The sequence below is a fragment of the Hemitrygon akajei genome, chromosome 21 (assembly GCF_048418815.1).
Source record: "Hemitrygon akajei chromosome 21, sHemAka1.3, whole genome shotgun sequence".
In the NCBI taxonomy this organism is placed as follows: Eukaryota; Metazoa; Chordata; class Chondrichthyes; order Myliobatiformes; family Dasyatidae; genus Hemitrygon; species Hemitrygon akajei.
In genome coordinates, this window is record NC_133144.1 from 1,788,529 (window position 1) to 1,807,625 (window position 19,097).

At 44.3% G+C, this 19,097-nt stretch overlaps 1 protein-coding gene across 2 annotated transcripts in view; it reads right to left on the reverse strand.

The window, feature by feature from the left end:
• The window catches only part of LOC140714045 (threonine--tRNA ligase 1, cytoplasmic-like), a 99,773-nt gene that overhangs the window by 35,274 nt on the left and 45,402 nt on the right, over nt 1–19,097 (reverse strand). For both annotated transcript variants that reach the window (XM_073024720.1, XM_073024721.1), the window contains exons 4-8: nt 8,970–9,091; nt 5,782–5,899; nt 4,950–5,014; nt 3,997–4,075; nt 3,738–3,884 (exon numbers count right to left, since the gene is read on the reverse strand). In XM_073024720.1, coding sequence (XP_072880821.1) covers nt 3,738–3,884; nt 3,997–4,075; nt 4,950–5,014; nt 5,782–5,899; nt 8,970–9,091 — 531 coding nt within the window. The remainder of the gene's footprint in view (nt 1–3,737; nt 3,885–3,996; nt 4,076–4,949; nt 5,015–5,781; nt 5,900–8,969; nt 9,092–19,097) is intronic.

Genomic DNA, 19,097 nt, shown 5'->3' on the forward strand with positions numbered 1-19,097 from the left:
AGTAAAAATGTTAACGCTGATTCTGTTAAAAGTAATGATGGTTGATAAAGTTTATTTTCTTGTGCTATTGAAGGTGTTGCTGGATAATTTGTGTTGAAGTGTATTTAAAGCCAGTTGATGGCATAGGTAGATTCTGACTGTATGTTGTATGCTGTACTTTAATGTAATATAGTTTGTTGTAGTTTTACTTTTACAAGTATTTATGATGTAAATGTGATGCCAATAAGGAAACAAATACTGTATATATTTTGTATTGTTTTATCAACAGTTTTCACCATACATTAATGTGGAAGAGTGAACAGTAAATGGTTAATCTTACTGGGATCGTGCCTCATTGACTACGGTTTACCTCGGTGTTTAGTTCAGAGTTCTTACACCTGAATGAGAACACTACAGTGTGTAAGAGAAGGCGTTTGTGCTCTGCATCCAGTTCCTCACAAAGCTGCTCAAACAGACGTGAGTTAAGGACTTTTGCTTTGATGTGATTGATAACTTCAACAATGTCACTCAATACGCTGTTAAGATCAGGTGACATTTTTCAGCTAGCCAGCATCTCCTTGTGTATGACACAGTGTGTAGACTGGCATTTAGGAGCAACCTCTTTGACTCGGGTAATGAAACCAGACAACTGTCCAGTCATAGCTGCAGCCCCATCTGTGCATATTCCAACACAGAATGACCAGTCCAGTTTGCCTGACATGTAGTCATTCAAAGACTTAAATAGTTCTGCCCCAGTTGAGTTAGTTGGCAGTGGCAGTGCACACAACATATCCTCATGCACATCGTCTTGAAATATATATCGCACATAAACCAGCAGTATTGCCTTGTAGTTGACATCAGTAGACTTGTCGACCTGGATAGCAGGGACATCATCACTGACCCATGCAGAACACCACCAGTCACAGGCAGCCAAACAGAAAAAGATCCTTTTATCCCTACCCGCTGCCTTTTAGCCAATGCTCTAACTATGCCAGTAAATTTCCTGTAATACCATAGGCTCTTAACTTGGTAAGCAGCCTCATGTGTGGCACCTTGTCAAAGGCTTTCTGAAAGTCCAAATATACAACATCCACTGCATCCCCTTTATCTATCCTACATGTAATCTCCTCAAAGAATTCCAACAGGCTCGTCAGGCAAGATTTTCCCTTAAGAAAACCTTGTTAACTTTGTCCTATTTTATCTTGTGTCACCAAGTACTCCATCACCTTATCCTTAACAATTGGCTCCAACATCTTCCCAACTATTGAGGTCAGGCTAACCGATCTATAATTTCCATTCTGTTGCCTTCCTCCTTTCTTAAAAAGCAGAGCAACATTTTCAATTTTCCATCATTACTAATGCCTCCACAATCTCTACCTCTTTCTGAACTCTTGGGTGCAGTTCATCTGGTCTGGGTGACTAACGTACCCTCAAGTCTTTCTGCTTTTTGAGCATCTTCTCCCTTGTCATAGTAACTGCACCCACTTCTCTTCCCTCAGACCCTTCAACATCTGGCACAATGCTAGTGTCTTCCACAGTGAAGACTGATGCAAAATACTCATTTAGTTCATCTGCCATCTCCTTGTCCCCCATTATTATTTCTCCAGCCTCACTTTCTAGTGGTCCTATATCCACTTTCATCTCTCTTTTCTTTTTTGCATGCTTGGAAAAAACTTTCACTCTTCACTTTGATGTTGTTTACTAGCTTGCTTTCATATTTCATCTTTTCCCTCCTAATGATTCTTTTAGAAACTCACACCATTTCTGGTCTACTGTCATCTCTGCTAGCGGCTCCTTCCAATTTACTTAGGCCAACTCCTTTCTGATACCTCTGTAATTTCCTTTACTCCACTGAAATACTGCTACAATAGACTTTACTTTCTCCCTTTCAAATAACAATTTGAATTCAATCATATTGTGATCACTGCCTCTGGAGGGTTCTTTTACCTTAAGTTCCCTCATCACTTTCACTTCATTATGTAACACCCAATCCTGTATAGCTGATCCCCTAGTAGGCTCAATGACAAACTGCTCTAAAAAGCCATCTTGTAGGCATTCAACAATCTCACTCTCTTGAGATCCCTTTCTAACCTGATTTTCCCAATTGACCTGCATGCTGAAATATCCCATGACTATCATAACATTGCACTTCTGACACACCTTTTCTATTTCCTGTCATCCACAGTCCAGCTACTGTCAGGAGGCCTGTATATAACTGCCATTAGGTTCCTTTTACCCTGCAGTTTCTTAACTCAACCCATAAGAATTCAACATCTTCCAATCCTATGTCACATCTTTCTACTGATTTGATGCCATTCTTTACCGGCAGAGTCACACCACTGTCTGCCAACCTTCCTATCCCTCTGATACAATGTGTAACCTTGGACATTTAGCTCCCAACTGCAACCATCATTCAGCCACAGTTCAGTGTTGGCCATGATATCATACTTGACAATTTGTAATAGTGCATCAAGATCATCCACCTGATTTCTTAAACTCCACACACTGAGATATAACACTTTCAGTTCAGTACTCTTTTTGATTCTTCCTAATGCACTGATACTCACCCTGGTGGCTGCAATTATGTCCGATCATCTGCCTACCCTTCCTGACAGTCTGGCTGCAAGCTATCTTTGCTTTTTACTATCCATCCTATGCTGAGTCCCTTCACTCCAATTCCCACCCCACTGCCAAATTAGTTTAAACCTTCCCAACAGCGCTAACAAACCTGCTTGTGGGAATATTGGTCCCCCTCGAGTTCAGGTGCAACCTGTCACTTTTGAACAGGTCACACATCCCCCAGAAGAGATCCCAATGATCCAAGAACCTGAAGCCCAGCCCCCTGCACCAGCTTCTCAGCCACATATTAATCTGCCAAATCATCCTGCTTCTACCCTCACTGGCGTGTGGCACAGGCAGCAATCCAGGAGTTACTAACTGGAAGGTCCTCTTCTCAGCTTTCTACCTAGCTCTCTACATTCTCTTTTCAGGACCTCTACTTTTCCCTCCTATGTCATTGGTACCAATACGCACCAAGACATCAGTCCACTCTCTCTCCCTCTTCAAAATGCAGTGGATGCGATCTGAGATGTCCCTGACCCTGGCACCTGGGAGGCAACACACTATCCAGGTATCCCGTTCACTCCCACAGTATCTCCTGTCTGTTCCCCTGACTACTGCTCCCCACTTCACCCTCTTTCCCTTCTGCACCACAGACCCATGCTCAGTGCCAGTAAACTGGTCTCCGTGGCATTCCCCTGGGAGGTCATCCTCCACACCAGTACAATCATTATTCTTGTCTGGTGACTCCTCTGGCTTCCACCCTTTCACAGACAGCCTCATTTGCACCCTCCTTCACTCCCACTTGCTTCTGGTTCACACTCGACAGACATTGCTGGAATCACTTTGTTTCTTCACAAGTGTCATACTAATTTTTATTTAATTAATTTATTTAGAGGTACATTATGGTAACAGGCCCTTCTGGCCCAACAAGCCCACACTGGCCAATTACACTCATGAGACCAATTAACCTACTACACTAACCCGTATGTTACTGGAATATGGGAGGAAACGCAAGCACCTGGAGGAAACCATGCGGTCATGGGAGAATATGCAAACTGCTCACAGACAGTGGGGGGGATTGAATGAAGAGATTGATGTGGCTCAAAGAAATTATTTTTAAACAAAGTCCTGTGTTGTGTACGTACCCGTTAATTTGAAATGAAGACTAAAATTGAACCACAGAAACAATTCCATACCTGTCCAATCTTCCTGTGGTCCTGCTTCTTGGCTTCTTTCTGCACTTGCTCCCATTCTTTTAGCATGCTGTGGTCAGGAAATGAGATCCCATAGATTCTTTGCAATGTCTTCACGTCAGACTTGCCCTCCCAAGAAGCTGAACAGCTCTTTGAATTTGCATATGAACAAAAACACATTAATTTTAACAACAGTATTCTCCTGTTTAGATGGAGTTATTAAGCACTCTACCTGGTCAGAGATTGGAGAGCACTCCCTCACCTTATAAACTCTGAAAGCTTTAATTTTGCCCGTGTGTCTGACATGGGGTCCCTTGCACAGATCAACCAATGGGCCACACCTGCAGAAGAGAGTCAAAATCAGCAAGGATGAAGACCAGATCTGGTGTCAGCACTTATAGCCCCAGGATCCTGCCCATCATGAACACAAGAAATTCTGCAGATGCTGGAAATCCAGAGAAACACACACAAAATTCTGGTATCAGCACTTATGGAGGGGCATAAAAAGCTGACGTTTCACGCCAAGTCCATTCATCAGGACTGGAAAGGAATCAGAAACTTCAGGGTTTTGTCTTTTCCAGTCTTGATGAAGGGTCTTGGCCCAAAATGTCAACTGTTTGGTGCCCTCGATAGTTATTAATTAATCTGCTAAGTTCCTCCAGCATTTTGTGTGTTACACAGGTTCTCCCTGCAGGTGAGGGAACATAGCAGTGCCAGACCAATGCTCTCAGTGATTCCTACAGTGCCTGCCTGGATCAGACACGGTCAATTTAGCGAGCCCAAACTGTGCTAATTGACATCAGGACAGAGTAACAGAACCTCACCTTCAGCATAGCCACGCTACATGACAGAGTCGGTCTTTCTCCCATTTACCAGAAACAGCAGTACTTTTAATTCCATATCTGTACTTTAACCTCTAAATGTATTTAATTTTTTATTCTCTATAATTGTTGAATGCTGTTTTTTTTGTTTCATGTCACACCCTGAGCAACACACCACAGCAAATTCCGAACACATGTAACTGAATATGTCAAATAGTTGATCTTTGAGTAATGACTCAGTGCCGCCACCCAGTGCCCATAGTTAGTTATAACAGGCTCAATTGAGGTAGAGATTACGAAGAGAGCAGATGAATAACTGGGCACTTACTTGTTCCCCCACCACTACGACATGATTATGAGTAAAAAGAACATGTAAATCATAGGTCTTCCTGACCTGCAGACTGTGGTAGTCAGTGTGTCAATCTTCTCCTTTAATATCTGCACCTTAAATTTATTGTACTGCAAGCGAACAGAAAGTTTCATTGGCAACTCAAACAGCTTTTACAACAGTCACAATGAAGCACAAGGCACCAGCTTACAGAGTTCAACATGATAAAAGGGGCTGAGAGCTCATTAACTAAGAATGGCTAGAACCTGGGTCTGGGGAAGTCGAAGGCCCAAAGTTTGCTGGAGGCCAAAGCTGGTCTGTCCTGGGGTTAGAGGACTGTGTGCATGTGTGTGGGTTGGGAGGCTTGTTTTGCAGATGTTGCTTTGTCACTTGGTATGTTCTGATTTGTTGTGTCCTGTGTTGTTCATTGGGGAACATTGGGGGCATGCTGTGTTGGCGCTAGAATGTGTGGTAACAACACCCTTGGGTCAGTTGTTCACACAAATGATGCATTTCACTGTGTGTTTCACATACATGTGTTAACCAAATGAACCTGAACCCAAAATCCACTGCTGCACACAGTGGCCACAGTCACCACTGGCCATACTAACCCACTGGTCAGTGAGCACTTACAGCCTAAAGTTCAACAGAGAAATGAAACTCTGAAACGATATACCACCACTCCAAACAAAGCCACCTCCCCCAGGAATGAGGACAGTGAGAGAGCACAGTTCAGTCACGTGGGTGGAGCAGTGAACACAGCAGGTGGGATAGAGACCAGATCACACAGTTACAGTGCAGGGCATCAGAGACCAGTCAGTCCAGCCAACCAATCGCTCATCTCCCCAGAGAGCATTCAGAAGACACTCAAGCGCTGGAAACAAATCATGGTTATTACCTTAAACATCTCAAGCAAGTTCTCCTTGCTCACTTCCAGTCTCTCAAATGACTGACAATCCATCATGATTGATTTACAGATATTCTCCAAGTGGGGAAAGTCACTGGCAGACACACCTCTAAGAAAGGAAAAGAGCAGGTGAGGCAGTGGAACTATGACCTATTGGACTATGAATGACATCAGAAAGAGGGGAGCTGGAGAGAGAATGTGAAGCAAAATAGCAATCTAAAGCCTTTTGAGACAAGACCTAGAGGTCAGGAGCTAAGGGTGAAAGGTACAAGGGGAACAAGAGGGGGCACTTCTTCACTCAAGAGGGTAGAACAAGCTGCCAGCTCAAGTGGTGTATGTGGATTTGACTTCAATGTTTAAGAGAAATTTGTATAGATAAATATAGATGGGAGGGGTATAGAAGGTTGCAGATTGATGGGACCAGGCAGATTAATAGTTTGGTATGGACTAAATGGGCTGAAGGGTCTGTTTCTATGTGCAGTGTTCTTATATGCAATGTGTAGAGCAATAAACATAGAACTAATTTCCTTTCACTGATGAGAGCACTGATACTGGAGCAGAGGGACAATGGAAATGTGTGATGATTTTGCTCAGTAGGAGATATCAGCAACTTTATTCAACCTGTGCAAGCAAAGGTTCAGTAAAATAACAGAGACCAAAAAGATACTGCACACCACAAGGCTGACAGGTAATACCGTCCCCTTCAAATGTAAGGGGTGAGCAGCACACGCAAAATGCTGGAGGAACTCAGCAGGTCAGCCAGCATCTATGGAAATAAATAAACAGTCAAAGTTTCAGGCAGAAACCCTTCATCAGGACCTGAAAGAAAGGGGGAAGATACCAGAATGAAAAGGTGATAGGTGAAGCCAGGTGGGTGGGAAAGGTAAAGGGCTGAAGGAAAAGGAAACTAATAGGGAAGGAGAGTGGATCATGGGAGAAAGGGAAGAAGGAGGGGCACCAGGGGGAGATGAGAGGCAGGTGAGGAGAAGAGGTAAAAAGCCAGTGTGGAGAATAGAAGAGGAGGGAAGGAGGAGGGAAATTAATAAAATTACCAAACAAGAGAAATCGATGTTCATGCCATCAGGTTGTTAGCTACCTAGAGGGACTATGAAGTCCATCAGGTTGGAGGCTCCTTCCTGAGGGTGGCATCATCATGGCACAACATGTCAAAACGGGAATGGGAATTAAAATTAAAACACAAAAATACAACTGCAGATGCTGTGGATCAAAGAATACTTACACAACGCTGGAAGAACTCAGCAGGTCAGGCAGCATCTGTGAGAAAAGAGTAGCCAACGTTTCGGGCCAAGACCCTTCATCAGGAATGGGGGGGGGGGGGGGAAGAGAGGGCTGAAGCCCAGTAATAGAGATAGGGGAGGGGGTAGGGCCTAGAGGAGCCAGGTGGAAAACCAATCAGAGGAAAGAGAAAGGGGGGAGGGGGAGGGTATAAGCATGAAAGAACTGTAGAGATAAAGAAGCAGAAAGTTGAAAGGGGAGAGGGGCAGAGAGGGACCTAGGATGGGGGAAGGGGGAGGGGGAGGGAATTACCGGAAATTGGAGAATTCAATGTTCATACCACCAGGCTGGAGGCTACCCAGACGGTAGATGAGGTGTTGCTCCTCCAACCTGGGTTTGGCCTCATCATGGCAGTAGAGGAGGCCACGTATGGACATATCTAGATGGGAGTGACAGGCAGAGTTGAAGTGGGTGGCAACCGGGAGGTCCTGTCTATTGTGACGGACGAAGCGTAGGTGCTCGACGAAGCGGTCCCCCAATCTGCGTTGGGTCTCACCGATGTAGAGGAGGCCGCATCGGGAGCACTGGATGCAATAGACGACTCCAGCAGACTCACAGGTGAAGTGTTGCCTCATCTGGAAGGACTGTCTGGGGCCCGGAATGGTGGTAAGGGGGGAGTTTAATTTTAATTAAAATTAAAATGGTCGGCCACTGGGAGGTTCTGCTTTCAGCAGATAAAGTGGAGGCGCTCAACAAAGTGGTCTCTCAATTTATGATAGATCTCGCCAATGTAGAGGCCACCACATTGGGAGCACTGGACATTACAGACAACCACAGCAGATTTGCAGTGTTGCCACACCAGTGGGATTGTTTGAGGCCCTGAATGGAGGTAAAGGAGGAAGTGAAAGGACATTTCTGTCGCGTGCAGATAAGTGCCAGGAAGGATATTAGTGGAGGGATGTATGGACAAGGGAATCACATAAGTAGCAGTTCCTGAACCATAGCAGGGTGTCCAGGATGAAGAGGAGGGTTGGAAATGGGAGAAAAGGTCATTAGTATGGGGTGGGAATTTTTGCTAAAGAAGTGGACTCGGACACAGAGGCAACGGAAGAAAAGCCTGGCATTGTGGCGGGCAAGGAATTCAAAGAGGTGTGTGCAAAGGGGGACAAAGGTAAGGCCCTGGCTGAGGACAAACATTCTGCTTCAGAGAGGGGAAGGCCAAAAGGAATGGTGAAGACATGGAAGAAATTAGCTGGGCTCAGAAGGGGGAGGGTAGTTGATGGCGTCAGAGGAAAGGAGAGTGTCAAGGTGTTCAAGGAAGGTAAGGTGGGAGGAAGATGCTGGCTCTGAGGATCCAAGAGGTAACTGGGTGCCTGAGAGACCCAGGGTTGGAGAGTGATAGTGGGGCAAGGGGAACCCAGGATCCCAAAAACAGTAAGAAGGTCTTGGCTAAGGTCTTGGCTAGAGCTGCAGCAAGAGGCTGTGTAATTTGCGGTCTGAAGGCATCCAGGATCTTTGGAACCTGAGCTGGCAGCAGTGTGACCTGCAGTCTCCAGCCACCTAGGGTTGGAGACACCAAGATCCGCAGTTTGAAAATGTCCAATTCAATCGTGGTTCAAGCAGGAGATGGCAGGCACTATGATCTGGAGGTGCCTGGGGTTGGAAATGCTGTCTGGTGATGTCCAATTGAATCGAGGTCTTTGTGGAAGACAACAGGGACTGCAGGGAGTGAACAAGTGCAAGAAGATCAGGAATATTTGGGAGATTTGCAGTATGATGCAATTCAACCCGGCGGGAAGGTGGTATGGGGAATGATAAAGTGGGCAACAGAGTGGAATTCCATGATTCCACAGAAAGATTTTGTTTCAGATGGTCACATACTGACTGAAATCCAATGCTGAATGGCAGCCTGTTGCTCAGAAAGAGCTTGTTGAACACAATACCTGTCTCCCAGGAACAAGTCACAACAGAACCCATTCTCTGCAGGTGGGTCAGTCCACAGGTAGCCTCCATAATATCGCTCCAAGGCTTCGCCCAAGATGTGGGCACTAGAGTGCCAGTATACCTGTGTCAAAAAGAACAGTAGTCCATGTGAAATAGTTTCACATACACACACAACAGCTCGAACGACTTCAATGACATTAAACTATATGGTCAATGAGATGGAAACATGGAACAATGTTGGTACTAATTCCTGTCAGTGTAGTTCCCAAATGACTTCACAATTAGTCTTTGTGGTCCTGAAGACTTAGAAGGCTGCAGTAAATATGTAACAAAATAACAGTCAGATTTTTAAAAGGTTACCTGCAGAAGGCAGGAAAATGGGGTCAAGAGGGAAAATAAATCAGCCATGTCTGAATGGCAGAGAAGATTCAATGACAAAAGTTCTAATTCTGCTCCAATGTCTAATACTTTAATACAAAGAATGATGCACCATGTCTTAAAGATCTCACTATCTCCAGAAACCAAAGCATGGGTTAAAGAACCCAAACATTACATTACAATTGGTAAGTTTCAATGGTCCAGTCCTGCATTTAATTCAACTGTACAGACCTGCATTTATTATCAACACTCAGCACTGTACTTAAAATGTGTTTATACCAACAGTCAGCCCATTGTTTATATCAATAGACGGGCATTCCATTCATATCAACAGCCCAGCCCTGAGTTTATATGTTCAGAAAACCTCTGCCGTGTTTAGATCAAAAGACGAGTCCGAAGATTACAGTTGGCCCTGCTTATCCGCGGGGGATTGGTTCAAGGACCTCCCTGCGGATACCAAAAAACACAGACGCTCAAGTCCCCTATTTAACCTGTCTCAGAGCGGTGGACTTTAGGACCTGGCGGTGCTCGGGAACCACTGTCCGCAGTGTTTCTGTTCCGTTGACTGAAAACGATCACGATTGAAAATAAAGTGGACATTATAAAGCGATCAGAAAGAGGTGAAACAACATCAATCATTGGAAAAACGTTAGGCTACAGTCGGTCAACAATCAGAACAATTTTAAAGGATAAAGTGAGAATTGTGGAGCACATGAAAGGCCCTGCCCTGATGAAAGCTACAATTATTACTAAGCAATGCAGTGGTTTAATAATTGAAATAATACATTTCTTAAGTGCTTTATATGCATAAAAAGGTAAAATATATACGCTATACTAAAACAAACGTTTGACTAGCTGACGCTAAATAATATCGGATGTACCTGTTCTGACTTAGAGAACTTCTGTTTTTGTTTTTCGATCCCGATCCCGATCCACGGTAACCTACGCACATCCTCCCGTATGCTTTAAATCATCTCTAAATTACTTATAATACCAAATACAATGTAAATACAGTTGGCCCTCCTTATCCGCGGGGGACTGGTTCCAGGACCCCCACAGATACCAAAATTCGCGGATGATCAAGTCCCTTATTTAACATGTCTCCGTGCAGTGGACATTAGGACCTGGCGGCGCAGCTCTGAATCCGCAGTGTTTCTGTTCACGAAAATAATCACGATTGCGATTGAAAATAAGGTGGAAGTAATAAAGCGATTGGAAAGAGGTGAAATGCCATCGGTCATTGGAAAAGCATTAGGCTACAGTCGGTCAACGATCGGAACAATTTTAATGGAGAATGTGAAAGGCCCTGCCTCGATGAAAGCTACAGTTATTACTAAGCAACGCAGTGGTTAAATTATTGAAATACATATGTTTCTTAAGTGTTTTATATGCGTAGAAAGGTAAAATATGTACTATATACTAAGAAAAATATTTGACTAACTGACGCTAAATAATACCGGATGTACCTGTTCTGACTTAAAGATGAACTCAGGAATGGAACTCATTCATAACCTGGGGACTGCCTGTACTTTTAAGTCATTTCTAGATTACTTATAATACTTAATACAATGTAAATGCTATGTAAACAGTTGTTATACTGTATTGTTTAGGGAATAATGACAAGAAAAAATAGTCTGTATATGCTCAAGCAACGAGTGCTGGAGAGAGAACTTCCAGGTTTTCCCAATCCGCGGTCGGTTGAACCCACGCATGCGGAACCCGCGGATAAGGAGGGCTGATTATATATCAATACCTCTGCCGTGTTTATATCAACAGCCCAGCCCTGAGCTTATATCAACAGTCCAGCCTTGACTTTATACTAAAAGACCAGATATGAGTATATATTCAGAACCCAGCCCTGAGTTTATATCAATAGTGCAGTCCTGTGTTTATGTCAGCAGCCAAGCCCTGAGTTTATATCAACAGCTCGTCCCTGAGTTCACATCAACAGTCAAGTTTATATCAAGTTTATATCCAGACCCCAGCCCTCAGTTTATATCAACATCCCACCCTGAGTTCATATCAACAGCCCAGGCCTGATTTTATATCAACAGCACAGCCCTGACAGTATAACAGAAAACCCCTGCCATGTTTATATCAATACATCTGCCATACTTTTAATAACACAGCCCTGAGTTGATATCAACAGTCCAGCCCTGACTTTAGATCAAAAGACCAGATATGAGTTGATATTCTCAAGTCAGCACTGCGTTTATATCAACAGCCCAGCCCTGAGATTATATCAACAACACAGCCCTGAGTTTATACCAACAGCCCAGAACCCAGTTTACATCAACTGCCAGGCCCTGAGTTTATATCAATAGTCCAGCCCTGAGTTTAGAGAACAGCCCATCCATGAATATATATCAGCAGCCCGGCCGAGTTTATATCAACAGCTCTGCCCTGAGTTGAAATCAGAAGACCAGCCCTGAGTTTATATCTACAGAACAGCCCTGATTTCATATCAACAGTCTAGCCATAAGTATACATCAACTGCAGCCCTCAGTTTATATCAACATTTGACCCCTGAGTTTATATCAACATCCAGTCTTGTGTTTATACCAAATGCCAAGCCCTGAGTTTATACCAATACCTCTGCCAAGTTTATATCAAAAGACCTGTTCTGAGTTGATATTAACAGTTCAGCCGTGAGTACAGGCAGTCCTCGAGTTAAGAACATCCAACTTACGGCCAACTCGTACTTACGAACCGAGGAAGGAGAACACTATCCGCCATTTTAAGTCGGATCGCGACGCCATCTACCATTTTAAATCGGATCGCGACACTGTCCGCCATTTTAAGTCATTGCTGTTGACACTGTGTTGAGTGTTTAACTTTGTATTTGGCTTAAATTTTTCTTAGTAAGAGTCACCCTGACCCCCACCCGTTCTGGTCGGCTGGTGGTGCAGTGAGATCAGCGCCGGGCTCGAGTTCGATCCAGTGACAGACCGCTCCCGTGCCGGGTTGATGTCGATCCAGTGACTCCCGTACCATCTATGCCAGGTTGATGTCGAGCTCGCACCTCGACCTCGTTAATAAAAAACATTGCTACCTCCAGTTTAAATTCCCACGCGGAATATTGTGGAGGATCAAATACCCAAACCCAGCACAGCCCCCTCTTGTCCCATTTAGCCTGTCTCAGTGCAGTGGTCCTTAGGACCCAGTGGACCTCGGGAGCCAGCGGAGCTTGGGAACTGCCGCCCGCAGTGTTTCTGTTCCATTGACGGGAAGTGATCACGATTGAAAATAAAGTGGAAATAATAAAGCATTTGGAAAGAGGTAAAATGCCATCGGTCATTGGAAAAGTGTTAGGCTACAGTCGGGCAACGATCGGAACAATTCTAAAGGATAAAGTGAGAATAATGCAGCATGTGAAAGGCCCTGTCTCGATGAAAGCTACAATTATTACTAAGCAAACTGTGGTTTAGTTATTGGAATACACGTTTCTTAAGTGTTTTATATGCAACGAAAAGTAAAATATATACTATGTACTAAGACAAACGTTTGACTAACTGACGCTAAATAATATCGGATGTACTTGTTCCGACTTACGTACAAATTTGACTTAAAGACGGACTCAGGAATGGAACTCATACGTAACCCAGGGATTGCCTGTATATATATCAACAGCCTGGCCCCGAGTTTATATCCAGTCCAGGCCCGAATTTGTGTGAAGAACTTTGCGGTGTTTATAACAACAGCCCAGCCCTTAGTTTATACTCACAGCCCAGTCCCGAGTTAATATCAATAGACCAGCCCGAGATTATATCAACAGACCAGCCCTGAGTTTATATCTACAGAGCAGCACTGTTTAAATCAACAGCCCAGCTCTAAGTTTACATTAACAGCACAACCCTGAGTTTATATCAAATGCCGAGCCATGAGTTTATACCAATAACTCTGCCATGTTTATATCAAAAGAACTGTTCTGAGTTGATATTAACAGTCCAGCCGTGAGCATATCTATCAACAGCCCGGCCCCAAGTTTACATCAACAGGCCAGCCCTGAGTTTATTTCAATACCTCTGCCGTTTTTTAACAAGAACCCAACCCTGAGTTTATATCAACAGTCCAACCCTGAGTTTATATTAACAGTCCAGCCCTGTGTTTATCTGAACAGCCCAGCCCTGAGTTTATTTCAATACCTCTGCCGTTCTTTAACAACAGCCCAGTCCTGAGTTTATATCAAAAGCCCAGCCCTGAATTTATATGATCAGAAAAACTCTGCCGTGTTTATATCAACAGCCAGGCCCTGAGTTTATATCAACAGAAAACCTTTGCTGTGTTTATATCTACAGCACATACGTTACTTTATGTCAATATATCTGCTGTGCTTATAACAACAACCCAGCCCTGAGTTGATATCAACAGCCCAGCGCTGAGTTCAACAGCCCAGACCTAAGTTTCTATCAACAGCTTAGCCTTGAGTTTCTATCAACAGAATACCTCTGCTGTGTTTATATCAACAGCCCAGCACTGTGGTTATATCAAGAGACCAGCCCTAAGTTTATATCAACAGTCCAGCCCTGTGTTTATCAGAACAACCCAGCCCTGAGTTTATATCAACAGCCCAGCCCTGAGATATATCAATACCTTCGCGTGTTTATAATAAAAACCCAAACCTCAGTATATATCAGCATTCCAGTCTTAACTTTATATCAAAAGATTAGACATGAGTATATATTCACATCACAGCACTGAGTTTATATTAACAACCCAGCCCTGAGTTTAAATCAACAGCCCAGCGCTCAATTTATGTCAACATCACAGCCCTGTATTTATATCAACAGCCCAGCCCTAAGTTTGTATCAACAGCCCAGCACTGAATCTATATCAACAGCCCAGCCCTGAGTTTATACCAACAGCCCAATCCTGAGTTTATATCAACAGCCCAGCGCTCAATTTATGTCAACATCACAGCCCTGTATTTATATCAACAGCACATCCCTGAGTTTATGTCAACAGCCCATACCTAAGTTTATATCAACAACCCAGTCTTGAGTTTAAACCAAGAGCCAACCCAGAGTTGAAATCAGCAGACCAGCCCTGAGTTTGTATCAAAAGTCCAGCCATGAGTTTAGATCACAGCCAGGCCAAGTTTCCATTGCAACCTGCAATGCTTATATCAACATCAGCTCTGAGTTTATATCAACAGCCCAGCCCAGAGTTTGTATCAACAGCCCAGTTGTAAGTTCATGTCAACACCACAGCCCTGAATTTATATGAAAATCCCACCCTTGAGCTTACATCAACAGCCCAGTCCTGAGTTTATATCAACAGCCCAGTCCTGAGTTTATATCAACAGCCCAGTCCTGTTTATATCAACAGCCCAGCCCTGAGTTTATATCAATGCCCAGTCCTGAGTTTATATCAACAGCCCAGTCCTGAGTTTATATCAACAGCCCAGTCCTGTTTATATCAACAGCCCAGCCCAGAGTTTGTATCAACAGCCCAGTCCTGTTTATATCAACAGCCCAGTCCTGAGTTTATATCAACAGCCCAGTCCTGTTTATATCAACAGTCCATCCCCGAGTTTATATCAACAGCCCAGTCCTGTTTATATCAACAGCCCAGTCCTGAGTTTATATCAACAGTCCATCCCCGAGTTTATATCAGCAGCCTGAGCCCTGAGTTTACCTCAATGCCTCCACTTTAATTGTATCAACAGCTAAGCCCCGGCATTATATCAAATGCCCAGCCCTCAGCTTTATCAACAGCCCTGCCTTGAGGTTATCTCAACCACCCAGTCAGTCCTGTTTTTATACCAACTGCTCAGCCCTGAGTTTCTATCAACATAATACCTCTGCCGTGTTTATCTCAACAGCCGAGGCCTGAGTTTATATCAACAGCCCAGCCCTGAGATATATCAATACCTTCGCGTGTTTATAATAAAAACCCAAACCTCAGTATATATCAGCATTCCAGTCTTAACTTTATATCAAAAGATTAGACATGAGTATATATTCACATCACAGCACTGAGTTTATATTAACAACCCAGCCCTGAGTTTAAATCAACAGCCCAGCGCTCAATTTATGTCAACATCACAGCCCTGTATTTATATCAACAGCCCAGCCCTAAGTTTGTATCAACAGCCCAGCACTGAATCTATATCAACAGCCCAGCCCTGAGTTTATACCAACAGCCCAATCCTGAGTTTATATCAACAGAATACCTCTAACGCATTTATATCAACAGCACATCCCTGAGTTTATGTCAACAGCCCATACCTAAGTTTATATCAACAACCCAGTCTTGAGTTTAAACCAAGAGCCAACCCAGAGTTGAAATCAGCAGACCAGCCCTGAGTTTGTATCAAAAGTCCAGCCATGAGTTTAGATCACAGCCAGGCCAAGTTTCCATTGCAACCTGCAATGCTTATATCAACATCAGCTCTGAGTTTATATCAACAGCCCAGCCCAGAGTTTGTATCAACAGCCCAGTTGTAAGTTCATGTCAACACCACAGCCCTGAATTTATACGAAAATCCCACCCTTGAGCTTACATCAACAGCCCAGTCCTGAGTTTATATCAACAGCCCAGTCCTGTTTATATCAACAGCCCAGCCCTGAGTTTATATCAATGCCCAGTCCTGAGTTTATATCAACAGCCCAGTCCTGAGTTTATATCAACAGCCCAGTCCTGTTTATATCAACAGCCCAGCCCAGAGTTTGTATCAACAGCCCAGTCCTGTTTATATCAACAGCCCAGTCCTGAGTTAATATCAACAGCCCAGTCCTGTTTATATCAACAGCCCAGTCCTGAGTTTATATCAACAGCCCAGTCCTGTTTATATCAACAGTCCATCCCCGAGTTTATATCAACAGCCCAGTCCTGTTTATATCAACAGCCCAGTCCTGAGTTTATATCAACAGTCCATCCCCGAGTTTATATCAGCAGCCTGAGCCCTGAGTTTACCTCAATGCCTCCACTTTAATTGTATCAACAGCTAAGCCCCAGCATTATATCAAATGCCCAGCCCTCAGCTTTATCAACAGCCCTGCCTTGAGGTTATCTCAACCACCCAGTCAGTCCTGTTTTTATACCAACTGCTCAGCCCTGAGTTTCTATCAACATAATACCTCTGCCGTGTTTATCTCAACAGCCGAGGCCTGAGTTTATATCAACAGCCCAGCCCTGAGCTTATATCAACAGAATACCTCAGCTGTGTTTATTCAGGTTTCCCCCGCTATTCGAAAGTAGAGCGCTCATATGAAACGGTTCATAAGCCGGAATGTCATAAAATGAAAAAGCATTTACCATTTATTTATATGGGAAAAATTTGTGAGCATTCGCAGACCCAAAAAATAACCTACCAAATCATGCCAAATAACACAAACCCTAACCCTCGTGGAAAGGAAAGGCGGGAGAGTACCTCACCAAATTACTCAAGTTTCCCAAGGGGGGACTCCCCGGGAAAGAGGCGATGGTCAATAGAAGCTGTCATTTTTAAACAGCGACGCCGGTTGTACGGGTTTGCGCCCAAAGCATGTGCATAATAAAGACAACCCCTTTGGAGACCTGCCGGTCAAATAACACGACCGAAACGATTAGTATTTGTATAAACTTTTGTAGATGCACCTAAGCTAAGATCACACCTCCTTAGTTGTGTTGCTGAAGAAAATAAGTAAAAATAGGGGGTTATTGAGCTGAAGTTTGATGCTACCAGACTTTAGTACGGTGTTAAGATATTAAAGAAAGGGGCACTGTAATTGTTACCTGTTTAGATACTGACTGGAATGTATAACGGTAGTACTCTGTGAAGAGAAAAGCTTGTGTAGTATGTTAGAGTCCAGAAGAAATCCTGTACCAACTTGTTTTTAACCGCTGGTAAAAAACTTTTAAGAGGGGAGGTGTTATGACCTCAGCCCCCTCCTTTGTGAGAATCGCAAGAGAGAGAGAGAGAGAGAGAGAGCCTTACGGTTTGGAATGTGGGCTGGTCGCTCAACAAGACTAAAGCCTTGGACATAGCCATTGTCTTGGGAGACACCTTTGTGGAATAAGGAACTGGCCTACGTGCAGACCCTCAGGGCAAGAGGAGATGGGTGATGGGGGAAAGATTGCCTCGCCCCCCCGACCCTGATGGACATCGACAACCCTGCCAGTCCAGATAAAAGGTGGGCTGCCGAGGCGGGGCCTCAGACGCACCAAGGAGACACACGAAGAAGACACGATAGTGCTTCCCGTCGGAGCGGGAAGCCATTTTGAAGGAAGCCACGTGCGTTAGATTCCGGATCGGGAGTCTGTGGCTGGAACCAAAGGACAAACCGTTTTAACAACAGGGATTTGCTTCGCAAAGATGACGGGCAAGTGTTCCTTCTCTCTCTATCCAACACGTGAACTGTCAGCGGTTCCCGAAATGGGGAAGCCTGCAGACTTTGAGTGACTCTTATACCCAATTGGACTCAGTATCCCCTAGACAACGATAGAGCTCATTTTTGATTGATTATTACTACACCTGTGCTTTAGATTGAGTTTGAGATTGAGAAGCACGTGGCTTCTACAAAAGTTTATACAAATACTAATCGTTTCGGTCGTGTTATTTCACTGGCAGGTCTCCAAAGGGGTTGTCTTTATTATGCACATGCTTTGGGCGCAAACCCGTACAACCGGCGTCGCTGTTTAAAAATGACAACTTCTATTGACCATCGCCTCTTTCCCGGGGAGTCCCCCCTTGGGAAACTTGAGTAATTTGGCGAGGTACTCTCCCGCCTTTCCTTTCCACGAGGGTTATTCTCTTAACTCCGTGTCCCCAACCTAGTCCATCATGGGAATTTCCGCCCAATTCTTTAATGCTACACAGGTAGTTAACCCTTTTGTCAAGACCATACAGGCTGATGTGTTTTAGTTCGAACCTTTTTCTCCGGCCACATTTAAATTTCGGCTTCCTCACAGTGCTTTCTTGAATAACAATAGCGTGTGAGGCCCCTTTACATTCCAAATCAACCTGTAACCGATGCGCAGGCATCAATCTAGACTTTAACTGTTTTTCCTTCGATTTGGGAACTACAGATTTACCGTTCTCCTCTACAACAACAGTTATCTCCCCATTCGTAAACGCCACCTTAACTCTTAACACCCCCTTCAGCACAACCATCTGGGAACTCACACTTCCCAAGGTTAACCCTTTCTTCCCCGAACCAAGTCTATCTGATCCAAAAGGACGGCCGTCTCGTCCAGCTGAGTCAAATACCTCAGTCTTTTTCTGAGCTCCGTGACTAGGTTCAGGACCACGTGCATCCCCATCTTGGACACACTCAAATGGGGCATTGGCCTCTTCCAGGCTTTCAATACCCGTACCCTTTTTAAATTCTAAATTCCCCTGATCCTCCCAGTTACTCTCTGGGCAACTCACTTCCTAAGTAAACTCAACCCCTTGGGCTGGAACAACCTCATCTGCCAATCCAGCAGACTTCTTCAAGGTAATGGCATCCTTTTCATCGAGGACTGCCCTCATTTCATTATCGGGAAACCTTTAGACTCATCCAGGTCTAACCCTGGACCTTTTAACAGCTTTATCTGTTTCTCATCTTTATTTCCTACCTCTAGGACCTTTTTCTTCACTAAAGGAGGATCTACCTTCTCTCCTTTTACGTTACTATTCCTTGTTTTACCACCCTCGAAACCCTCGTGGCACAGGGTCGGTAAAGACATCCGGGCCAATTTTAAACTGCTCGCTTTCTCAGCTGCCGCTCTCGACAGGCTGCGAGTGTCCGCGCATGCGGGATAGCTCGGGGACTCTATGGGCG